At 38.8% G+C, this 25,022-nt stretch overlaps 3 protein-coding genes across 5 annotated transcripts in view; all 3 read left to right on the top strand.

Annotated features, from left to right (window-relative positions):
- The window catches only part of ptpn13 (protein tyrosine phosphatase non-receptor type 13), a 46,934-nt gene extending 37,649 nt beyond the window's left edge, over nucleotides 1-9,285 (top strand). For all 3 annotated transcript variants that reach the window (XM_058616846.1, XM_058616845.1, XM_058616844.1), the window contains 21 exons: nucleotides 755-969; nucleotides 1,086-1,184; nucleotides 1,611-1,993; nucleotides 2,091-2,253; nucleotides 2,407-2,562; nucleotides 2,776-2,947; nucleotides 3,470-3,680; nucleotides 3,830-3,915; nucleotides 4,006-4,058; nucleotides 4,251-4,406; nucleotides 5,194-5,359; nucleotides 5,445-5,534; nucleotides 5,663-5,769; nucleotides 5,864-5,919; nucleotides 6,035-6,132; nucleotides 6,375-6,523; nucleotides 7,205-7,295; nucleotides 7,401-7,738; nucleotides 7,826-8,041; nucleotides 8,128-8,190; nucleotides 8,281-9,285. In XM_058616846.1, the coding sequence (XP_058472829.1) occupies nucleotides 755-969; nucleotides 1,086-1,184; nucleotides 1,611-1,993; nucleotides 2,091-2,253; nucleotides 2,407-2,562; nucleotides 2,776-2,947; nucleotides 3,470-3,680; nucleotides 3,830-3,915; nucleotides 4,006-4,058; nucleotides 4,251-4,406; nucleotides 5,194-5,359; nucleotides 5,445-5,534; nucleotides 5,663-5,769; nucleotides 5,864-5,919; nucleotides 6,035-6,132; nucleotides 6,375-6,523; nucleotides 7,205-7,295; nucleotides 7,401-7,738; nucleotides 7,826-8,041; nucleotides 8,128-8,190; nucleotides 8,281-8,358 (3,146 nt within the window). In that variant the 3' untranslated portion in view covers nucleotides 8,359-9,285. The remainder of the gene's footprint in view (nucleotides 1-754; nucleotides 970-1,085; nucleotides 1,185-1,610; nucleotides 1,994-2,090; nucleotides 2,254-2,406; nucleotides 2,563-2,775; nucleotides 2,948-3,469; nucleotides 3,681-3,829; nucleotides 3,916-4,005; nucleotides 4,059-4,250; nucleotides 4,407-5,193; nucleotides 5,360-5,444; nucleotides 5,535-5,662; nucleotides 5,770-5,863; nucleotides 5,920-6,034; nucleotides 6,133-6,374; nucleotides 6,524-7,204; nucleotides 7,296-7,400; nucleotides 7,739-7,825; nucleotides 8,042-8,127; nucleotides 8,191-8,280) is intronic.
- Nucleotides 9,286-10,177: 892 nt separating this feature from the next.
- sdad1 (SDA1 domain containing 1) lies at nucleotides 10,178-16,290 on the top strand. The gene is made up of 22 exons (XM_058617307.1): nucleotides 10,178-10,398; nucleotides 10,503-10,607; nucleotides 10,800-10,898; nucleotides 11,001-11,111; nucleotides 11,289-11,360; nucleotides 11,468-11,568; nucleotides 11,666-11,723; nucleotides 11,832-11,906; nucleotides 12,027-12,128; nucleotides 12,250-12,319; nucleotides 12,433-12,536; nucleotides 12,738-12,795; nucleotides 12,881-12,939; nucleotides 13,023-13,099; nucleotides 13,314-13,411; nucleotides 13,500-13,576; nucleotides 14,167-14,296; nucleotides 14,441-14,532; nucleotides 14,626-14,816; nucleotides 15,389-15,473; nucleotides 15,717-15,878; nucleotides 16,010-16,290. Exons 1-22 carry the CDS (start codon nucleotides 10,309-10,311, stop codon nucleotides 16,055-16,057), a joined length of 2,064 nt encoding a protein of 687 aa, XP_058473290.1. The 5' UTR covers nucleotides 10,178-10,308; the 3' UTR covers nucleotides 16,058-16,290.
- Nucleotides 16,291-16,891: 601 nt separating this feature from the next.
- On the top strand, nucleotides 16,892-24,927 carry pstpip2 (proline-serine-threonine phosphatase interacting protein 2). Its single transcript, XM_058617436.1, has 14 exons — nucleotides 16,892-17,134; nucleotides 17,854-17,954; nucleotides 18,717-18,791; nucleotides 19,427-19,461; nucleotides 19,565-19,671; nucleotides 19,747-19,809; nucleotides 20,816-20,908; nucleotides 21,004-21,049; nucleotides 21,719-21,798; nucleotides 21,880-21,978; nucleotides 22,233-22,329; nucleotides 22,584-22,668; nucleotides 22,759-22,787; nucleotides 23,963-24,927. Exons 1-14 carry the CDS (start codon nucleotides 17,102-17,104, stop codon nucleotides 24,016-24,018), a joined length of 999 nt encoding a protein of 332 aa, XP_058473419.1. The 5' UTR covers nucleotides 16,892-17,101; the 3' UTR covers nucleotides 24,019-24,927.
- Nucleotides 24,928-25,022: the final 95 nt, after the last annotated feature.

Below are 25,022 nucleotides of genomic sequence, written 5' to 3'. Positions count from 1 at the left end.
CTTGCCTGTGTGAAGGACATCAATAGTCTTGCTTGCTCCAAACAAGCCAGCGTTGTTTCTGAAGGGTCATTGACTAGTTGCTCGAATCATCCACGATTACTGTATATGCCTCTTTCTTACAGTTATCCTAGCAATATTTTTTTATGATACTGATTATTACAAAAGTAGTCATTGGCAGCGGATATAGAGGTGTCGTTTCAAAAAAATATATATTTTTCAGTGATGGGGATACATTTGCAGGTTTACATTAATGCCACTTGGCTGTTAATTCCACTCTGGGAAAATTGCCAGGAAGTGATTGGGAAAACATGATGAAATGGTAATAAAACTAGTAATAGTCTGTATGCAAAAAAAATAATATGTCCATCCTTGTCTTGTCACAGCAGGGATTGAAAGTGAGTGACTTGTAGATCTTGACGACTGCGTGTAACAGTAATAATGAGACACAGAAAAGCATGTACATGGTGCAGTTGGCAAAGGGTCAGGAAGGAAATTTGTCTCCAATCTGGAAAAAGTGTTTTTTATGCAACAAACTTGCATCTGTCTCTAGTTAGAGCCTCAACAGGTTCTGATCTCTTCTTTATGAAAAGTAAACTGTGATTTATTTTTTTTATTAATTTTTTAATCATCAGAAGCATTTCAATTTATATTTCTTAGCTCTTCCATCCATTCTTTCACCCATCCTGTATCTCTAAGCCCTTATTCTGTGTGGGCTGAATATAATCTTTCACACTGTGCATTCTTGTCTCTACAGATAACGTGTTCGAGGTGTGTCTGCTGAAGAACACGTCAGGGCTGGGCTTCAGTTTTAGTCGAGAGGAGAACAGCCCCGACGAACCTCACGGCTCCAGCATGGTGCGCGTTAAGAAGCTGTTTCCTGGTCAGCCTGCTGCCGAGAGCGGTCGGATCAACGTGGGTGACATCATCCTGCGGGTCAATCAAACGCCCCTCAAAGGACTCTCGCAACATGTACGCAAGACTTTGCATCCTGTCACAACTTGATAGTAACAGAGGGAATTATTATTATTTTTTTTTTTTTTCTTAAATTCTATTATTTACTTTGGACTTATGTTTGTCTCTGTTAGGAGGTGATTTCAGCTTTGCGAGGAACTGGTCAGGAGGTGACTTTGCGCCTCTGTAGACCTGAACCTGGTATTCTTCCTGAGATGGACACCTCCACTTTGGTGAGTCTTAAATTAAATGGTTTCTGTCCTTTACTGCTCTATGAGACTCTCAAACACCACTAGTTACTTAAACTTAAACTGTAGTGCGTTACTTTTAAACATAAATGTCCAGCTATTGTTAGATGAGTTCACTCAATCTTTCTGTATTTCTCAGTATAGCAGTGCTTAATTACATGCGGTTAGGGATTAGTGATTAGCAGGTAGTGATTAGTTCTGTGTCAAGACAGACGGAGTCAACAGCAAACATTGCTCTAGCAAAGCAAACAAGTTGAAGTATGACTGAAAACACAAAGAAGTGTGCTAGTAATGCTTGACATAGCTCATTTTCTGATTAAGCACACACACAATGTTACATTGATTCTGTTCACAAAGGCCCAAAGGTTATGCAGTGCTAATGAAGTATAAATGAAATGTATTTCTTCTCAGACACCCAGGCCATCACCCAGAAAGGAGGTGATAACCCAGACGGAGGCCAGCGCGAGCATCGTCAGGACAACCTCTCCCTTAGCTCCACAGGCTAAGACTAATAAGGGCCTGGTGGAGGACGCACTGGAGAGGCTGCTGCACAAAACCCCCAGCCGCCGCAACAGCTACAGTGACAGCACAGATGGCGATGAGGAGGTGGAGGAAGCCTTCAGCCCAAACACCCTGGAGCACAGCAGGCAGACTTGGGAGCGGAGTGTCTACCACACTCCCGGCAGCAACCAGGGACTGGGACGTTACGACAGCACAGGTCAACTGGACGACACCATCCACTCGGCCTTCTACTCCCCGAACCTGCAAATGACAAGATCAGACTGCAGCGAGAGGTATTTGATCATTGTCTACTCATAACATCAGCTGCTTTGATTGCAGTTTTGAAATATGAAAATAATATGAAATTGTCTCTATGGTTGTTTCTGTCAGGCATCGTTCATCCCGACTGCCCGCCGATATTGAGGCACCCACACTCCCTATGGCACCCCCCATCTCTGCCCCAAGCCCAGATCCACTGCCTCCTCCGCAACTTCCTCTGCCCCTAAACCTCTCCATGCCCGGCAATGGACTGGACATGGAGGAGTTTGTACCGGTGGGGACCGAGGAGGGGAAACTCCTCATATTGAGAATTGATGATCTAAATGTTTCTGAGCACAGTTTGAACAATATTCCGCATCTAACTTTTAAAAGATACTTTTATTTTAATAATAAATACTTTTATACTTGTATTCTTCTCTGTTGATAGGAAGCTGAGCTAAAAGTCTCCCTGATGAAGTCAGAGAAGGGCAGTTTAGGCTTCACGCTTACCAAAGGTAATGATCATGGGTGTTACATCCATGACATTGTCCAGGACCCAGCCAAAGGAGATGGAAGACTCAGGCCCGGGGACAGAATGATCATGGTATAAATTTGTCCCCAACCTCCTCCATTCTTTGTACCCAAAAAGTGTCTATTAAACACATGTTAATTATTAAAATTTGGTGTTGATAACCTTTACCCAAGGCTAAAATAATCACATGCTCCATGTTTTGCATACAGATATGAGACAATGTTTCCCAAAAGTCCTTTTTACAAATCCACAAACAATGAATAATTCATTTTCATCTCTTGACAGGTGAACAACACAGACGTGAGCAGTATGGGTCACACCGAAGTGGTCAACCTTGTGCGTGGTGCTCCTCGGGTAGTTGACCTGATGGTGGGGAGGGTTCTGGAAGCTCCTAAGCCTCCCATTGAAGCCCACTTGTTGCCAGACATTAGTTTCAAGGGCAACCAGGAAGCACTGGGTAAGAAACAGCCCTTGTCACTTGATAAAACCTCTCTGGTGGGTTTGAAATTTACGGGGGTATATATATGTAAAATATGTCTCTGGCATTTAAGAGGCTAATGCCAATTAAAATTATGAGAAATAATGGATGTTATATATGTTCAATACTAAGTGTATGACGGCGAGGAGTGCAGTTGTTTCCTCGACTTCCTCTCAGCTTTCCGCATCTCTACTGCAGACCCTCATTTTTCTTATACCCTCTTTTAGATTGGTAGTGAGGCTTTTTAGGTTTGTTCACAATTTGCAAAGCTCAGCAAGTAGCTGCTCTCTGCTGGCATCCTGTGTGGTGAAGTGTTGAGTTATTAGGTGGGTGGTGGTGGTTGGCGCAACAGATCAAAACACCAAACCCAAAACACAAACATGAGTTTGCAGCCTGCTCAGTGAAGCCAGTGATTCAATTTAACACATTTCCTTGATCTCTAATGACACATGATGTCTATTTTGTGACTATTAATTCTTAATTCTCTTTTTCTCTCCCCAGGTTTGGTACTGGATGGAGGGAGTGACAGTGTGTATGACGTTCTGTTTGTGAAAGACGTCCTGCCAGGGTCTCTGGCCTTTAAAGAAGGCAGCCTGAAACCACTCGATCTAATCCACTACATCAACGGTGCTCCCACGCAGGAGCTGACTCTGAGCGAGAACAGGAGGCTGTTGGAGCTCTCCCTCAACAACCTCACGCTCAAAGCCACAAGGTAGTCACTGAAGCACCGAGAAAGTGGAATTTTACATGCCGAGTCAGTGTTGATGTTGATGTTTGAACTCTGAAGCATTACAGAAAATTATTTCCAGCTCAAGATTCTGTACGTACCGTAATCTTTCTGGGTTATTTTGTGCCTCAAAGGGATGGAAAGCCTGTTTTTCCCACACAGAAAAGTGTCTCTTTTCTCAACAACAACATCAGCCCTAAACTTTCATCCAGGATGAATGGTACGTTTCACACCGGGACATTTCATCTGTGACATATTATTTCACTTGTTTTATTTTGCATATAAATGTCACGCTGTTTTCTGTTTCAAGGGTTTCTTAAAGCAGAAGATGCCGAGAGTCTCACATCACTTTGTCCCTTAGATGTGAGTTTTTTTTAAGAAACCGTTTCATAATCTTTCGTTGTATTTGTGTCTCGTGCGTGAATTCCAACGCATTCTTCTGTTTCTGCATTCATGGATCGACTACTACCATTAAGCTCATGTGCGCTTGCTCGTGTGGCTCGGTTTTGAGTCATGACATTTAGATGATGTCATGTTTGTTTGCGGAACATGCAGGAGGAAATCTTAGAGCTGGATCTCGGAAAGCCGCAGTCTGGAGGTCTGGGATTCTCTGTGATTGGAGGAGAAAGAGGCATTTTTGTCAAATCCATCACACCAGGAGGAATAGCAGAGTCCTCGGGCCAGCTGCAAGTGGGAGACAGGCTGCTGAAGGTAAGTGCCTTTTGACATTTGCTGCTCGGACTTTAACATCATTTTAATCATAGTAATTACATATAGTAAGATTGTAGAAGAAATGTGTATTATTTTAGTTTTAAATGCTACGTGACCCATCTGCCCACACCAGAAACCTTCATACATTTAATGTTTGATGTTTGTGCCTTTACTCGGTGTGGCAGCATTTAACGTGGAAAATAAAAGGGCAAACCTTAATGTGTGCTTTATTTTTTTTTTATTGCATTGATTGCAACTAAAAAAAAACGGAACTTCGGGGAAAAAGCCTAATCAATAAAGGAAGCGACAGCTGCTGAGAGATTGAGAAATCATTCTGCTGCTGCAAAACCTGCCGGTTATTATTTAAGCCCAGTTAAGTTATCTGCACATCCCTAAAGCACGGCCTTTATGAAACGGAGAAGGCAGCCAAATAAAACTCCTGCAGAGTGTAAATGCTGTTGCATTAACATTTTTAAGAAGATATTGTGTTATCTCATGCTTATTGCTTATTTCTTTAGATGTGAAATAATCAAATAAATCTAAAAGTCAAGTTCATAAAGTGACTTTCTTTGCATTCGATTCCCAATCGAGGAACACTGATAATCACTGCTTTACATTCTTAATATTAGGGTTGGGTCAAATATCGATTTGGTGATGCAATGTTTTCCTTCCTCGTGCAATTCAATAAACGATACACGTATACACAAGTATAATTGTTTGTACTAGAGATGGTCGCATTATGTGATCATAACTGTACATTGTCATAAACTCGGATTATCTCTCCCAGGTGAATGAAGAGCTGATGACAGGTGTGACCCACAGCAAAGCTGTCACCACTATCCGCAAAGCTAAAGGCTTGGTGCATCTAGTAGTGTCCAGACCGCCGGACCAAAACCCAAACACATACCTCGCTTATCTTCCCATCAACTCCGACCAGTGCAATGAAAATACAGGTACAGATTTTGTGACGGATAAATGCTGTTTTCTTATTTCAATAACATATCAAGGTTGAATTTGATCTGTATTTGCTGCTTTCAGATCTGAGTGAGGACAGTGGCGTGAAGACTAAACTGTGTACTCCCCATGACGAGCTGAAATCCGGCAGCTTTCCTCCCATACCTCCAATAGGTAGAGCATCCAGTAGTGAAAATCCCAGCTGAACAATCCTAAATGTTATAATGTGCAGTTTTATGAAGGAAGTGAATCTGTTTATGAATTATATACTGTGTAAGTTGAACAAACACATGTATTCCCAGACTACGACGATGGGCCATTGGAGCAGAGAGGCGAGACGGAGAAAGACGAAGAATTTTCCGAGGATACCGACTGTGATGGTTCTTCTCTGCCTGAAGATTCTCCTGAGGTGCAAATCAAACCCACCAGACTTTATGGAACTGATTATATCGGATAATCTTTTGTTAATTTCTTCTTTCCCCCCCCCCCCCACTCTTCATCAGAGCTCCCGAAAAGTGGAATGGCAAGAGGAGAGTGTTGACGATCCAAGAAATGAGAAGTAAGGTGTTGTTTTTGGGGGCGTACACCTGTCGCATGTTAGGTTATAAATATATCGTGCAGTGCTTCCTATTGTATTTCACACATGCTCAACGCTTTGTGATAATAATCAACAGCTATCTGCAAATGAGTGCGGGGCAGCCAGAGGAAGATGAAATCACATGGGGAAGTGATGAGCTGCCAATTGAGAACATGAATTCCAGGTCAAGAGATGGTAAGACTAACTCTATCCAAACTTTGGTCTTCAAATTTGACTTTGAAAAAGCTTTAAACTTTGATGAAATGTCTTAAATAACATGCACAGGTTGTGTTTGTGAAAGTGATAACAATGATCAGTGAAAGAGTTCTTCTATGGTTAGCGAACAAGTCAGTTCCTCTTCTGTTTCATTGTGCCACTGTTTTGTAGGGTTAGTGTAGTAACCATATTTGGTATTTGATAAGTCTGTGTTTCTACAGATGGGCCAATCATCACGGAGGACGAGCTGACCTCTTTGCCCCTTGTCAAAGTGGTCCCTGATGGTCAGTTCACTGGACCAAAGCTCAACACCGTGGTCCGCATGATGAGGGGGCTTCTGGAGCAGAAAGTGCCGCTGCAGGAGTTTGAAGTAAGAATTTGAATTTTAGTGTATGTGAATTCAGGCTAATCAATTCATTGTTTTCGAGCCAAAAAAATGCAACTTGAAACATTGCAATTAGTATGGGCTGAAATATGTGCCACCAGAAACTGAATTTGAATGATTTATATTTGAATTTAAATAGCTAAACTTGAATATTTGCATTAAAAAACACATCATTTGAATTTGTATTTTTAATTTGAATCATTGCATTGGAAAAAATCTTTATGTTTTCACATTCAGTTCTCACAATTCAATTTCAATTTACTGTGACAGACATCCAGGTACTGGTAAAGGATTGAGAAATCATTCTGCTGCTGCAATCGAGCACCTACATTTTTGATCGATGTATTATAATACATTCAAATGATGTGATTCAAATTCAGTTTTTTAATGCAATTATTCAAGTTTAGCTATTTAAATTCAAATACAAATTATTCAAATTCAGTTTCTGGTGGCACATATTTCAGCCCATACAAAGGCTGCTATTTATTTTGATTGCTCTAATCTAATAGATAGATAGATAGATAGATTATCATTAGAATATTGTTCTGAAGCTTGATCTTAATCACAGTATGTCTGTGTAGGAAGATGTAACCTGAATTGTTCTGCCCCAGTGTGAATTGGTTGAAACTAATTTGTCTTTATTTATTGTGTTTCCTTCCTTTATAGAATCTACAAAATCTCCAGCCACTGGACGACTGTTTAATCGGTCAGACAAAGGAGAACAAGAAGAAGAATCGCTACAAGAATATCGTTCCCTGTAAGAAAAGTCACAAATGTGTCGGCCCCATTTTTTTTTTGTAACATAATAAGGAATTGTATTCATTGTGCCATTAAAACATTTTACTTCATTCAACTCTTCTAGTTGACACCACTCGAGTTGTTCTGGGCAAAGACGGAGGCTACATCAACGCCAACTTCATCAACATGCCCGTGAAGGATGAGAACTTCATGTACATCGCCTGCCAGGGACCTTTACCCACCACTCTGGGTGACTTTTGGCAAATGGTTTGGGAGCAGAAGTCCAACGTTATCGCCATGATGACGCAAGAGGTCGAGGGTGGCAAAGTGAAATGTCAGCGGTACTGGCCCGACACGCCGAAGACGGCAGAGATGGTGGACGACCGGTTACAGATCACACTCATCAAGGACCAATATCTGGACAACTTTGTCATCCGACTCATCGAGGTCAAAGATGTCCTGGTAAGTTTATGTGCTCATATCCTCTCACTTTCTTCTAATAATTTCAACTTTGATACAGTTTCTTTATCGTGTACATTTCCTCCGTAGACCGATGAAATCCAGCACGTAACTCATTTGAACTACACGGGATGGCCCGACCACGGTACGCCCTCACAACCTGAGCAGCTGCTAACGTTCATCTCCTACATGAGGCACATTCATGAGTCGGGGCCCATAATCACACACTGCAGCGCAGGCATTGGTCGCTCAGGAACACTCATCTGTATAGACGTGGTTCTGGGTCTCATTAGTAAAGACGCTGATGTAAGTTTGACTGTCTTTTATTATTGTTTTCTTTCCTGCTGTTAAAGAAGAAACTTCCTGTTTGTTTATAATCTTCTTTTTTGTAGTTTGATATTTCAGACGTCGTAAGAACCATGAGACTTCAGAGACAGGGAATGGTCCAAACAGAGGTGACTTTTCTTGTCTTTTCTTTATTAAGTTTTCTTTTAATATCAACTACATTAATTTACATCTCAAATCGTCCTTGTTTTTTTTCTTAGGATCAATACATCTTCTGCTATCAAGTGATCCTCTACGTGCTCAGATGCCTTCAAGCTGAGGAAAACATCTCAGGATAGTAGACACCACATATCAGCGCCGTGTAGTGGTTGAATCACTAGAGCAGAGTTGACACAGGCAGGAATTGCCAAATTACACGATATGTTTTTTTTTATGCCTTAAAATATTCAGTTCCTTTTTAAGAGTAAACCATTTTAAGAAGTCTATATTTTTATGTTTTGCTTTTTGGGTTTTCTCTCCCTGGCTGCTGCTCCCTTTCAATGCATTTATGAAAACTGCTGATTGTATTTCCTATCATCACCAGTAGGAGAACACTAATGGGGTTTTTTGTCAGATTCTTGGATATTTTAAAAAAATAATTATAAAAGTGATCGATGATCTCGTATTTTATGTGGAACAAAATCTTACTTGTGTATTTTGAATCCTATTCTGATGCTGGAACATGCCTTGACAGAATACTATGTCAGTATTTGCTTTGTAAATCTATTATACAGTGATTGCTAACTGCCTGAGGCAAATGATGAAATTAAAAGTGTACATATTCAGCTCCTGAAAATTAAACTGGATACATATTAAAATGGTTTGTAGCAGAAGGTTTCATTTAAAGAAAATCTAATATTTCCCTTGTCTTTTGTCACTTTAGGGCTCTTTCTCAGCCCAAAATGTTACCAGTCGTGCTTTGTACAGAAGTTGCCATCACATTCCTAACTTTTACGACACTTGCCATAATATAAAGTACATATAAAAACATTTAAAAAAATATACAGCTTCAGCAAGTTTGTTGTCTATCAAACTCACTGAAGAGTAAGAGACGCCACAGCTTGTCTTGTGCACATGTAAACGGTTTGATACTGGTTGGACAATAGTGAAATGGAGGCCACTGCTTTTTAATATGAAAATGCAAAAATGCTGCCTATGATGTTTACCTACGCTGAGGCTGTTTGGAAAGTCAACAGAAAAATAAATAAATGGATATAGTATGTGAAGGTTTTTTTAGTTGTTGTTTTTTACTGCATTATATTGAAAATGTTATTTTGTCAAAAATAAAAAAAAACACAAACTAACTCTGGTTTCAATATGGACTTCAGAATTTAATCAACTGTTCATTTATATCATATCATTTTCAAAGACTGGAACCTTCATGGCTTTTGGTCCATGTTTCACTGGCAATCATGTGCTTTTGTTTTTCCATCCGTGTAAATTGAATGAAACAATGCATTGGCTGCAGCTATTAACTAGTTCCACCATCAGGTGGTGCTAGAGTCCTGTTCATATTATTCCTGCCTAGACGTCTTACCTTTATACAGTTCAATAGTTTTGGGCCACAAAACAAAGTTTAAATTCATTTTGCTCTTTTAAGATCTGGTTTGCTACAGAAGCAATTCAGACTTATCAGGAATGCGCTTTTCCTGATGTAAATGAATTTTCTTTGTATTGCTCAGTTGTTTCTTTTTACATTTTTGGTTTTATTTAATGGGCACTATACTATTTTGCTTTAGGCCATGGACAGCCAGTTGGGCACTAACTCATACTTTTACCACTTGCACATCACTGTCAGTGATACATTTATAAGGCATTCACTCCCAGAATTAGGTAGTTTGGAGATTGCCCAATACCTTTCGTTATGTCAAGTACTTGAAATGAAGTTGTGCTTCATTTATCAAACATTTAATTGAAATTAACTTATTTAAAATAATATTAGGTGTTACAGAAATTGCAGTAAACTAGTCAAAAACGCTTGTTTATGCAAAACTTTGCGTTTGTCGTGATCTATATAGTAAAATTTGGAAATTTCACAGTAAAACATCGAACCTCGAAAAAAAGACGATGGTGCCCTTTAACTGAAGCGGAAGTGACGTTCCAGTCTACTTCCTGTTGTGGTGTTTAATGGCAGCCTGCTCAGCTGCCACGCTTTCTCCGTGAAAAGTACATCTTTTTCCCTTATATTGTGATTATTTTATCAATATTAGTTTATTTTCGTAGAGAATATCACATAATACGATTCAAACATGTCCGGACGACACAACAACAAACTGCCAAACAATTTGCCACAACTGCAGAACTTGATAAAGAGGGATCCACAGTCGTACGTGGAAGAGGTAAGTTAGCATTAGCATGTAGACTAGTTTTATTCATGTCAGAATAAAACAAATGAATTACAGTTAACTACATTAACCTCTGGCTGTCCTTGTGTCATCTTCAGTTTATGCAGCAGTACCGACATTACCAGTCCAATGTTCACATCTTCAGACTGCAGCCCGACAAGCCCAACAAGGAGCTGGCAGAACTTGTCATGTTTATTTCTCAGGTGAATTCAAACTTAATGTTGCACAATATAGTCAAACATTAATGTTGTTATTATTCGGACAGTAATTGAAATTGCGATATGGTTCAAAGTTGTCATTCTTATGAGAAAAATGAGCACAGTCTGGACACATAGGAGCCCATATGCGGATCCCTCACTTGTAATTAAGACTAATGGTTGCTCCTTTTCCTTCAGGTTGCTCACTGTTACCTGCAACATCTGCCCACCTTCCCTCAAGAACTGACTGAGTTGTTACTCAGTCACCACACAGTCCTTGATTCAGACTTAAGAATGGTAAGAAGCTGAACATAGTGACATGGTTAGTCACACAGATAATATTTGATTATGTTTATGCCACATCAGTGAAATGTTATTTTCTCACCCCACCTCGGTCAGACCTTCTGCAAATCGCTGATCCTTCTGAGGAATAAAAACCTGATTGACCCGACCGGTCTCCTTGAACTGTTCTTTGAGATGCTGCGATGCCACGACAAACTGCTTAGGAAGGTAATCTTTCCACTTCACTGCTCAAACAACCATTTGGCTCCATATAAGGAAGTGGTAATATATGTTTGAGGCATAAATCTGTTCACGGTATGAGGTTTCTGAGTCCATATTTGTGTTCCTTAAATGTCCCCCTCTGATCATGTCATCTCCCTTTTGTTGCATCTTTTCTCTCCACAGACACTGTACACACACATAGTGGCTGATATCAAAAACATAAATTCCAAGCACAAAAACAACAAGGTCAACACAGTAAGTACCCAAACTCATGCTTTATTTGTGAGCGTCACCTTATGTTGTGTGATGAAGCAGCTGTGAACAGCTGAATCTCATTCTTTTTAATACAATGTGTGTTTCAGACGCTACAGAACTTCATGTACACCATGCTAAGAGACAGCAATCCCATTGCAGCAAAGATCTCTTTAGATGTAATGGCGGAGCTTTACAAAAGAAACATATGGTGAGTATCATTCACACAAAGAGAAGAGAGTGAGTAGAGCTCATTAGATTTTTTATTTTTTTTAAGTAATTTCCTTGTCTTTTTGGTTTTGCCTCAGGAATGATGCAAAGACGGTTAATGTCATTACAACAGCCTGCTTCTCCAAAGTGACCAAGGTTTATTCTGTTTATTTATTTTCATTTTGAAAGCAAACACTGGCGTTTTATATTGAATGAATATAAAACCAGTCGTGAACATCCTTTCACATGCATCTCCCTTTGTAGATCCTTGTTGCAGGTCTTAAATTCTTCTTGGGCAAAGATGAAGATGAAAAGAATGAGAGCGATTCAGATTCAGAGGTGAGTAAAACGGAAAGTTTGAAACCAAGTAGTTAGGACTTTAAATATATTTTAGTTACATTGTTATATAGCATGTTAATGGTGCAACTTTTTTTGTTAAACATCAGTTTTGTATTCCAGGCAGAGGGACCATCAGCCCGAGACCTGAAGGTGAGATACTCCACGGGCAAGAAATCCTCCAAAAACAAGAAGAAGTTGGAAAAAGCAATGAAAGTCCTCAAGGTACCACCACTGTAAAATCGAAAATCGCACATACAGGACTTGTTTCGTCCAATGAATGTTCAGATAAATTAAGTTAGTCGTTAGCGCTTTGATTCTCAATACTCATGTTGTGTATTTGCAGAAACACAAGAAAAAGAGGAAAGCAGAGGTGTTCAATTTTTCTGCCATTCACCTAATTCATGACCCACAAGGTAAAGCTCACTTGTCCTCTACCCTGCACTGTAGAAAAAAGTTTCCCAGAGACATTTGTGTGACATGTTTTGCACAAGTGTACTCACTATCAAATATGATATTTTTGGTGAAGACTTCTCAGAGAAACTCTTGAAACAGTTGGAAGACTCTAAAGAGCGCTTTGAGGTGAAGATCATGATGATGGAGCTCATATCCAGACTCGTTGGTATCCATGAGGTCAGTGATCATTTTTAACTCACTTGTTTTTATGTTATGGTAAGTTTTAAGTAAGATGTTTGTTTGATGTTTCATTTATTATTTTATTAACAAGCAGATATAATTGCATGCTGTTAGGCAGAGGTGATAAAAGCTTAAATGAAGTACTGGTTAAAAGGTTTATTTTGTGTAGAATACTTATTGTTCTTTCCCACTCTCCAGCTTTTTCTCTTCAATTATTATCCCTTTGTCCAGAGATTTCTTCAGCCCCATCAAAGAGGTAAAAATAGTAGAAATCTTATAGGTTTAAGTCATTTGACTTGTGCTGTGACACATTTAAAACCACATCTCTGTCATTTTTATAGAAGTGACAAAGATTCTCCTGTGTGCTGCACAGTCATCACACCAGCTCGTCCCACCAGAGGTACACGGATATCTGCTTATTTTCATTTAGCACCTCAGGTTTCATGTGAACAATGCTAACACCATTTTTTCCCACTCATGCAGATCCTTGAACCCGTCATCATGACAATTGCAAATAACTTTGTGACCGACAGAAACTCTGGGGAGGTCATGACTGTGGGGTGAGTACCTTTCACAGTTTCTGCGGTTAAAGTAAACGATTTTTGTTAAGTCCTTACAGCCTCCTATTCAGTCAGAATCCCAACATTTGTGTCTTCATCATTAAATGTTAAAATTCAACAAGTCAGCTTTTGAACATCTATGTTTTCAGATGCCATACTCAGTTTTATTGTATTGTTAAATAGTAAAGTTTTCCCTGTGCTCCCTGTGATTCAGGATTAATGCCATCAAAGAGGTGGCAGCCCGTTGTCCACTCGCTATCAACGAAGACCTGCTGCAGGACCTGGCTCAGTACAAGATCCACAAGGACAAGAGTGAGTCTCATTTTATAGCCAGTGTAGTTTTGTGTGTGTACTGTATGTGCGTGCATGTTCACTCAAACACAACATGTCTTTGCCTCAGATGTGATGATGTCTGCGCGAGGACTGATCCAGCTGTTCAGAAACCTAGACCCACATATGCTGCACAAGAGGGACCGAGTGAGTTCACGGAGTGTTAAAAAAAAAAAAAAAAAACCCAAAAAACATATTTTAATTCAAAATCTAAATGTGTAATAACACAGAATGAGATTAAAAAAAAAAAAATGTGTGACACTGGAATCAAAATGTGGGTGCATTGCTTGGTGTTTGGGTTTTTTGTGAGGAATTTTCAGACTGTATATAGAATGGACTTGGTCTTTTGGTTGCTCCTGTCAAGGCTGAGATTTACAATATGACCAGCACTTTGTCAGTTTTTGATACTGGAAATAACATTTTATTTAAGTTGAAACTAATGATTGCGATGATTTACTCCAATAATTACTGGTGTTAGAAATCAAGTGAGAATTAGACATCCATTTTTATGACAGTTAAAGGAATATTGATATTGATACAATAATTAATTTTATTTATTTATTTATCAGATAAAATAATCTGATAAATAAATGAATGAATGAATTAATTAATTAATGTTGAACATTTAGGTCAAATGATACTGATGTTTCATGCTGTTTGTTATTTTTACCTACGTTGGTGGAGAGTGCTGAAATAAGATCCCAAACTCTAACACCGCTCTGCTCGTTGTTGTCCAGGGGAGACCCACAGAGGCATCAACAGAAGCTAAGATCAAAGAATATGGAGAAGTTGAAGCTAAAGATCACATCCCTGGAGCTGAAGTCCTGGAAGAGGAGGAGGAGAAGAAAGAAGGAGAGGAGGATGAAGGTCAGCCATCCTCTTATTATTGAACATTTATACATACATTTTCTGATTCCTTCTGTAAACGGAAACCTGTTCTCCTAATGTACTGAGCTTATGAAAGATGGTAGATATTCAATACAACACATATCTTTTCATATTGTACAACAGAGGGCTGGGAGAGTGCCAGCATAAGTGACGATGGTGAGGACGGGGAATGGGTGGACGTTCATCACTCATCTGATGAAGACACAGGAGAAGTGGTGAGAGTAAACTGTCATATATATATATATAGATAGTGTTTGTGTTATGCTTGCTATGCTTGTTTTAATGTGAGTTTTCTATGTTGGTTTCAGGCTGAGAAGCTCCAGAGTATACCAGTGGAGGAGAGACAAGCCAAGGCAGTGGCAGTGAGCACCAGCAGGCTTCTGACTCAGGATGACTTCAAGAAGATCCGTCTGGCCCAGATGGCAAAGGAGGTCAATGCTGCACCGGGCAAAAATCAGAAGAGGAAAATTGTGGACAGTGACAATGAGGAAGACGGCAGGTGAGAATGAGATGAAAGATGAGTTTTGAGGGGTCGTTCACATTAAAAAATAATGCATGGAAGAAGGTAGAGGTGTTTTAAACCAAGGGTGCAGTATTCATCATTATTAAATCCTCACTGAATTACTGATAAAACTAAAAATACAATGGACTATCAGCAATGTTCATCCTCTCCTTTCCCAACTGATTCAGGAGCTTCGACTGGATGAAAGCTCATTTCAGAGTCGACAAAGACTGGACAGTTAGAACTACATCTTTGGCCTGAATATCAAAGATACAGTTCAAGCGTAAATCCTTCAGAAACAGTTGAGAAATATTTATGTGGGTGTGATGCAGATGCACTGAGAAGAACAACAGCGTCTCTCACATTTGTGTACATCTGACGCACTTCTCCATTTTAAATAATGTACTTCTACGTGCAAAAGATGCAGCATGTGAATGTCCCCTAAGAATCTATAATTTGCAAGGATTTGTTGATACACAAGTATTCTCAGGTCTCATAATAGTGTTGTTACTGTAAAGTTAAAAGTAATTATTCTGTGTTTGTGTGTTTTTTTTTTTCGTATCCTGCAGTGGGGAGCTGCTGACACTGAGAAATATCGAGAAACTACACAAAAAACCTAAAGCAGATAAGGAAACGCGTCTGGCAACAGCAATGGTAAAAGCCTGCGTTTACTGTCTGCTCATTTTAAATCTTGTTTTAAGATTTACAGCAGTGGTTTGTCACTGTACATCATGACATAATGCTATGCAGGGCTGCAACTAATAAATACAGTTTAATAATTATGTTCCTCATTTATTCTTTGGGCTATAAAATATGAGAAAAATATAATTTCAATAATTTAACATTTTCGATTTACATTTGCTGACCGTTATCTTTTCCTGATACTCGGTTTTGTAGGCGGGCCGAACTGACCGGAAGGAGTTTGCGAAGAAGCACACCAAGCTGAACCCACACGCCAGCACCAGCAACAAGGAGAAGAGGAGGACAAAGAACTTCATGATGATGAGACACAGTCGGAATGTGAGGACCAAGGGCAAACGCTCCTTCAGAGAGAAACAGGTAACTTACTGCAAAAACTTACTTGGAAGTGAATGAGCTCCTGGATTTGTCTCGGTTCATTATTTGTGTCAAATAAACCGAGGGAACTGTATTTGCATTTCAACTGTAACGATTTTGTCTTCATTCCACAGCTTGCTCTACGAGACACGCTCCTTAAAAAGAGGAAGCAGTACAAGTAGGACACATGGACATGACATGACACAATCACTGACCTGAATGTTAAACTCAAATGATATTATACATGAACTTTGTTAGCTTATTAATGTATTATATTCAGTGGCTAAAATAAATCATCTCTGATAGTTCTGTAAATGTGATCATGTGTCTTTTCATTTTGATGTGTGTTGCAGCTCTTAAGCTACGACTTCTGCTTCTTCCTTTTAATAAATGTCCTAAAATTGGTCACACATAACATTTGTCCCTGTGTTGTTAAAACATGTCTGTAGCACACAAATGGCTTTGGTTATTTCCATTAAAAGCAAGCATATTTTGTATAGATGAGGTCACAGGCGCTGAAAAAGTCACACTAGTAGTGTTTATTTATTCTGTTGTGAAAAATTCTTCTACCTCTCTTTACAAATGCAGAGGATTTGCAAATCAGTAACAGCTGTGTTAATACAATACATTAAATAAAAGTCAATAAATGCCCTGCCGTTAAACTTTAATGGTGAGCTGTTGGTTAATAGCTGAATTAATGTTTTAATTTTATGTAAACAGAAGTGCGAGTTTGATCCAGAGAAATATTTAAAACCTCACAAACATCACAATAACATTAGTGTCCACTCATGAGATTCACTGTTACAAAGCATGTAATGTGAAGCATTACTTTTGTTTGCTTTCACAAACAACTGAGTAACTAAACTGATAAACTAACTAAATAGCTAACTACATAACAAACTAAATAACCAACTAAAAACTACATAACTAAATAAACAACTAACTAAAAAAACTACATAACCAAATAAACAACTAACTAAAAAGCTAAAGAAACTACATAACTCACTAAATAAACAAAATTACTAAGTAGTGAACTAAATTAATAGGCAGCGAACTAACTAACTGAACACTGCCTTTTTTTACCCGCGATGCATTAAAACTGCAATACCCATGATGCACCTGGAGCCACAACGAACCTCCTCCTCAGAGAGAGACAAACTCAGACAGCAGCAGGTCGACAGTGTCAGAGCTGCGGAATCTGCTGAAGTCCACACCGTTTAATCGTCATGGAAAATCTACATTTAAAGGATTTCTTCTGGGTGAGTGTTGTTCTTCTTTACTTCGTCCTTGAATTACTTTGATGATTATCCAAAAAACAACAACAACAAATCTATCATTTGTTATTTTTCTCGTTTTAAATCAATAAACGTAACTATTACTAAACTCATAAATGGATTGCTGCACAGTTACTTCAGACCTCATGTAGTTTATGGAGATGGAAAGTTAAAAAACTCAGTGATTTTCATATTCACATGGTTTGGGTGATTATAGGCTGTTGCTCTAAGAAGCTTATTTTAATTACAGAGATATGCGGGTCAAAACATCAATTCACACCCTCGTTCTCTCTCTGAAACATCCTGATATTTAACAGGTTTTTTTATGTTTGCTTGTTTTTTTTACATTTACGTGTGTTGCATTGATTTGTGTGATATAAACCTCAGAGTCTGTCTATCTAACATTGAAGGTCAGAATAACTGTACAGTTAAATGTCTGACAGTAGGCAAAGGTGTTATAGTTATTGTCAAAGGTGCTATTTCAAACATGCACTCAGAGACACGGTGCTTTCAGTGTTTTACTGGATGTTAATGTCCTTACAAATGTTTGTACTGTATAAGCAGTAGAATATGGCAGCAGGAGGAGGTTCCAATATAACAGTACTGTTACAGTGCCACTGTCTGTAAAGTCAGAATCAGTCAGTAGAAACAAAGTTAAAAATATAATTCAACAGAATCTAATATTTTTCATTTGACCTTGGCAGAACATTGATCTGACCTGCACTGGTGGCTATGACGTCATCATTCAGTATCTCAATGATGGCAGGAGGACATGCAAGGAGCTGGAGGACTTCATGAAAGCCAGGTAAAAAAAAACAACATCTATTATGTGGAATCATGCAAAATTATTTAGTTCAATTCAATAGAAGCACTAATAAATATCTAAGTATACAGCAAGATGCATAGTCACCATCTTGCCCTGGTTGTTACCAAAGTTGCTCAGTGTTGCACTGAGAAATGAGCATTTTATTTGTTTATTTGTTTATTTTATTTGAAAGCTTCTGCAGAGTAAGCAGCTAGTGCCGAGGGTGCTGAGCTGGAGAGTTTGTGGAAAAGCTGCAAAAGAGTCAGATGAAGAAAGTGAGGCGAAAATGAAAGTTGGCAAGGAGAAGGAACGTGAGCTGCAGTTTATTCTGGGTCATTATTGTGGGAAGTTACAACACAACTGTGAGAGAAAAAAGGGGAAAAAGTCAAGACATTAAAACGTGTTGTTGGTGGGGAGTGGGACATTGAACACTCAAAGACAACAAGCAGACAGGATCAAGCATCACCATGCAATGTAAACACACTCAAAACACAAGGAACAAGAAAGTCAAATAAATAATAAATGGAGTCAAAAAATAATAATTATATATAACATATATATAATATATTATATTATATATTATATATAAAAATGCAGGTCATGGCAGAGCAGTGGAAATAACTTTTACTTTTTTGATTTAAAGCAATGTAATAACTAATAATACATGAATAGATAAGTAAAATAGATTTTATAGCCACATTTACCAGCCACACAAAATGTTTTAATACCAGACTAATTGTTGTTGTTGTTGTTGTTTTTTAGGGCCTCAATTGAGGAGAAATACGCCAAAGACCTCCTTGGTTTGTCCAAGAAGGTGTGCGGACACAATGAGATGAAGTAAGCAATGTTGAGCTGCAGCTGTTGTGTGTTTGTCAGTGAACGTCACACCATGGAATTAATTCATCTGTTTGGATTTGGGCTGTTAGAATAACTCCTGGAGCCCAACTACGAAATAGAGATTACTTTCTAGTTTGCGGTCAGCATGCAGTTTCTTCATATCATTGGTTTATTTGGGGCAGCGGTTGGTCAGTGGTAAAGTCGGTCGTCTTTCAACCAGAAGGTTATGGGTTTGGTCCTCGGCTCCACTAGTCCACTGATGCTGATGTGTCCGTGGGAACTTAACTGTAGTATAAAGCAGCTTTAAATGCTTACCAAGACTTAAAACACACTAAATCAATACAGACAGTTTAATGTGGTTTGACATGTTAAGTGGTCACATGTCTTTGTTTCTGTGAAAAGGACTTAACATGGTTTAACTGCTTTTATTTGTGAAATACACAATTTTTATTAAGATACATCATATGAATCCTTCCGGAAGGTGTATGTCTTTCTTTTTAAATTGGCACAGAACAAATACCAGTGGGAAATGCAGTGCTACAAATTGGGATTTTGAATTGAAGTACACCATTTATGTACATGTATAATGTTTATAACATATTATATTATAGCATGCATTCCATTTGTCCTTTCAGCACGTTAAAAAGATCCCTGGATGTGTTCAAGTTGCGTAAGTGCTCAACATTGTACACTATTATCTACTCATAAAATGTTTCAGTTCACAATTCGAATCACTTATTGATTCATTGTTTTTGGGTTTTTTACCCCTTCAGAAACTGAACGTGTGAGCCTGTCACACCTACAGCTGGCACAGAGCATGAGAGAGGAGGCCAAAAAACTGGAAGACTTTAGAGAAAAGCAGAAAGAAGCGAGGAAAAGGGTCAGCGCTGTGATGAGCGGATGAGACGAGTCCATCTCAGGAAACCATAGTAACTGAGAGATCTTGTCCTTTCAGATTGAACAACAGATCGACATGCTCCACAAACAGAAGTCTGCACAGTTCAAGAAGGCAATGGATGTGAGTCAAAAATAAGCTCAGTACTTTACAAAGGGAACTTTTGAGTGCTTTCTGAGCTCAGTGGCTTGGAGACCACATACTGTAGACCAGTGGTCAGCAATTGGTGGACCCGCGGAATCTGGCCTCGGCAGATTGTTTAACAATCTGATCTTAAATGATTTGCTTATCTTCCCAAAAAAAAAAAAAAAAAATGTTTTTTATTTCATATCGAGCTTTTATTCTGAAATAATATGAACTGATTCAAATAGATTCTGTTATGAGGTTTGACAGTTAACCTAAACCAAAAACACTGCTGTTGTCATGGTGACAGCCAGGTTCAGGGGAGTAGATGTCTGTAAAATAACTACTTGCATGTGTTAGGCTCAAAGAACAAGCTGTAATTCTTGAAATGATTGCACACATGCTGATTGATTGTTTAGCTATTGTTTATTGTTGGCTTAAGGCAGCAAACGTGGGTTTATGTTTCTGACTGAAGACGATTTAAGGCCCTTTGATACGATGTTTTGGCCAAATATTCAATTGCTTACAAAAGAAATTTTCCTGCCAAACCAACGTCAGATTACTGTTAGTGTTCTGTTTTTTTAATATCTAAAACATTTTTTTGTGCTACCTTAATGTCAAGCTAAAAAGCACAGGGATTTGAAACTCATGTGACACTGGACGCCAGTCCAGTTGTGATTTTTTTTCTTCTTTCAGTTGTGTTGAGACAGCAGTGAAAAATTCTATTCTCGTCCCATTACTGTTCTTCCTCTTTGGGGGAGGAAGTCGTGCCGACCGATCTGGGAAGTGAAGCACAGAGCTGTCATTTAACAGCGTGAGCATCAATGTCAAAAAAAGAAGAAATGCTCTATTCAAATAAGGATAAAATGAGTCTGTGGTAATGATTGCACTAATGCCAGTAGATTGGGGAAGTGCAGCGAACAACGACTCCATTGCAGTTCATCATGATGGTGCATTAAAACGCTCTGCGAGCAGACACTAACTTAACGATGCTGCTGTCCCACAGTCAAAGAAGGTGTACGAGCAGAAGTGCAGAGACAAAGAAGAGGCCGATCAGAACGTAAACAGAAGCACCAACAACCCCAAGCATATGGACAAGGTACAGTGGAGCACCGGCTCAGTTAGATTTCACACTAATTTGACCCACTGATGAAGACTTGGTTCTCATGTGTTCTCTTCCTCATCACCTGTCAGCTCTGCTCCAAAGCACAGCAGGCAAAACAGAACGCAGAGGAAGCAGGTGAGTTCAGAAAGAAACATTTTCACCTCTGGCATCGTTTTTGGGGTGTATGGAGAGGAAAGCATTCATATAATATACAGCGTTTAGACTCTCATTTACACACCAATGGAAAAGAGCCCCTATGCTATTATGGGATTGTATTAGACACCTGCACTTATTATTAGTTTAAAGTAGTATTTATCCCCAGAGGATGAGGAACTCAAAAAAAACATTCATTTCATTTAATACTATAATTCAATACAAATATGTACTATGTAATAATAACAATATCTTTGGATATTTACCGTATGTAGTATTCATACTAGGGCTGAACAGTTTATCAAAATCGCAATACGACCTACTGAATCGCAGGGGGGCACAATATTTCTTAAAGCCAAAATGTGTGTCAAAGTACCATTTTTACATTAAATATTGTCCTGACCTTCACACGTCTTATTCTCCATCTTTATTTCTCACAGATCTGCACAAATATCACACAGTAATCACTTTATATATGTTATTCAAATGAAAATGAGAATAATTGTGTAAAAATTGCCATTCCCTCTGATATCGCAATTAATATCGCAATCGCAATTTGATATTTATTCAAAATCTAATCCCTAATTCCTACTATCGTACGCATAGATACGGTATATTGTACTTACGCCGATGCCTGTGTTTGATTGGCAGACCGATTATACCAGCAGAACGTGACCACACTGGGAAAGATTAGAGACGAGTGGCTGAAAGAACACATCAAAGCGTGTGAGGTAAGACTGCGAGTGATTCAAGATTGCTGGCGTCTGAATACGGCGCATGCGGTCACATGAGCCGAATGCTTTCCTTCACAGGTGTTTGAGAAGCAGTCGGTCGAGCGCATCAACTTTGTGAGAAACGCTGTCTGGACTCACCTGAACCAGCTCTCGCAGCAGTGTGTGACCAGCGATGAGGTGAAGTTCACAGTTAGATCAACACATTGAACTGCCATTAGGGATCATTTTATGACAGCCATGGAGCAAATGATGAGGAATCATGTGAAACAAAATGAGAAATTGTTGCCAATTAGTTCAGTTTGTTACATATTTGGTTCACTTTGTGTCCGACTGTGACAAAGCATTTGCCCAATTATACATAATAAGCAACTGGTTGGTGAACATAGTGGCTAGAAATTCTGTAAAAGTGTGGTTTCACTGTCTCTCTGCAGCTGTACGAGGAAGTGAGAAAGTCACTCGAACAGTGCGACGTCCAGGAAGACATCGGATACTTTATAAACCTCAGGAGGACCGGAGATAAACCACCAGGTGTGTTGTAGAATTAGGACATACTGCACTTATTAACGTCGCTTCGACACATGCATCGCAGGGACTTTGTGTGTGATGTTCAAATATGTCCATGTGTAAAAAGAGATTTTCTCTGGATAATATCACCTGATTCTCTGCACACTTGTCTGAAATGTATATGAATATAACAGCGACAGACAAAAAAAGGGACGATAGTTACACACATGTACACATATATATGTGCCGTTTAATCACCTTATTGTTCTCTTTCACAGCTCCAGTTTTGTATGAGAATTTCTACATTGGTCTGAGGTCTCCAACTGGAGCTCCGCTCACTCGACCACCTCCACTGATCCTCAGGTAATCGTCAGCACTGCAGGACTGCTTTACCCATCGATCTGTAGTTAGGCAATAACTCTCTGTTTTCCTAATGTTGTTGTGAATTTGCAGGAGGGGCCCGTTACCTGAGCCTGCACAAGGTAGTGGTGGTATGATTTTATTATATATTGACGTATACTTTGTGTTGCTCGCTATCATAAAACAAGTCTTTGAAAAGGGTTAGATGGCAAACCTCCAATGGAGGAATGTCCAGATTAATAACATTGAACCAATACGGTCTCTCCCGTAGCACTGATTTCACAATTCTTTTTATTTAATTTTATTTTTATTTATTTCACATTTGAACAATGACACATCACATTTGTACATACATATCAAAAGAAATATATGGGTTCAAAACTTCATCTAAATAAATGAGTATTATAAGAAGTGTATATTGTACACTTCTTATACATACAGTTTCTGTAAGAGATGATTAGTAATGATAGTAACAATAGTAAAAAAATAGTAATGTCCATCAGATCAAATCGGGTCTCTGAGTCTTGATGTACCCAACCCATTTTAACCACATCCTCTTAAATGCTTCTGTTTTCGTTTTCATAGAACATGTTAACCTTTCTATTGTGTCATTTTTTGTTAATAAATTTAAACCAGTCTTCTTATGACGGAGCATCCTGTTGCTTCCACTTCCTAGTTAGGGCTTCAGGGTTCATGAAGTCAAGTGAAAAAAAAGTCCAACTTTTTTGAAAATAAACAACTCTGTGACAATTTGGGGTGGGCAAAATGAGCTTAAAATGATATCATAATCCATCATGATATCTCAATAGAAATGTTGATAGTTCACAGAAATTCAAAATAAAAGTACGGAAGAGGATTAGGGCCAAATGTAAAAAAAAATAACAAATAAATAACTTTTGGAAAATAGTCTGACTTCTGATTAAAGTCAGAATTCTGGCTTTTTAAATTTTTTTTTATTATATTTCCAAAGAAATTAATTCTAAATCAAGTGGAGCCCACGGACCACAAGTTTGAGACCTCTCCTCTACTTGCTATAAAATAACAAGTCTTTGTAATAGTGGTGTGAAAACATAGTTAAAAGTAGCATCATTTGTGATTGGCGAGTGAGGGACACTGATATTATCATATGTAAAAAAAAAACAACAAGTCAGTGGCAAAGATTCACTCGTGCTCCATTTGACTATGATTGGATAATTGTCACCTTTAAAGGTCTTTCAGTGCTGAGTATATGCTGCCTCGCGTGCATCTGCTTTTCATAGTTAAGACTGCGCGTGTTTGATCTGTGCTCTGATTGCAGATGATGTGACGTACTCCACGGTGCAGGACACAGACTACAGTGTTATCCAGTACTGATGCACAGATTGGCTGCAGCAGCTACTGTACACGTTCCTTGTGCGGCGCTGGAGCTTTGGAACGGACATGAACTTTATCATGACTACTTCCTTCTTTTCTTTTTTGTTTCCCTGTAAAGACAAGATCTTAGTAGGTTGAAAAAAAAAAAACGAGTGTCATAATTGTGTATACCTACATAGTTTGGGTGGGGCATTTTAAACATACACTATATCACTGTGTTGTAAACAGTACAGAATTGGCGTTTTATGCAATTATAAAGTTCTTCTAACTCAGGTACTCTCTGCTCTCCACATATGAAGCCAGTTTATTATCAGGAGGCTCAAATGTTGCATCTTAATTTATTCCTAGTAAGACACTGTGCCTTTTGCTTGCTTTTTTCATTTCCTCTTTAAAGTATGAGAGTGTTCGTTGGCTTCACATGCAGACTCCCCTCTGTGACCGCCTTATCTGTAGATTTACGAGCGGAACAATGGACTGGTTTCCGTTGGATTTTAAGAGCGTTCTGTGTGACAATTCAGGTAAATTATGGGATGAGGATGTTTCTAAACGCTGGAGGAGGGTCTTTGACTGGACTTTTTGCACTTTCATTTCACTTAATTTATAACGTGTCAGTAATTAAATGGGTTACATCATTCAGCCAAACCTGTGTGTGGCAACAGTTTCTGAGTAATTCTTGATGTGATGTGTTGTGTAAGACTGGAGCAAGTTAGGGTGCTTGAGCAACGTACATAAACATGTGCCTGGTGTGTGTGTGTGTGTGTGTGTGTGTGTGTCTATCACAAATTCTTGCAAGCAAGTGCGGAAGCACAGAGCCACCAAAAACAATACTTCACTCCCACTCCGTGGGGCTCTATGCATTCTTGCTATTCATAATTTATACACAGTACTTTAATTCCATGACAGAATAAAATGTTAAAATGAAAAGAGACATTTCGCCTTATGTTGGGTTTGGCTCCAACTCCCTCATGACCCTCATGTGGAGGATAAAGCGATAGAAAATGCAA

Source organism: Solea solea, chromosome 19 (assembly GCF_958295425.1).
Source record: "Solea solea chromosome 19, fSolSol10.1, whole genome shotgun sequence".
In the NCBI taxonomy this organism is placed as follows: domain Eukaryota; kingdom Metazoa; phylum Chordata; class Actinopteri; order Pleuronectiformes; family Soleidae; genus Solea; species Solea solea.
Note: the sequence above shows the minus strand (reverse complement) of the source record. Positions and strands in the feature narration are given on the sequence as shown.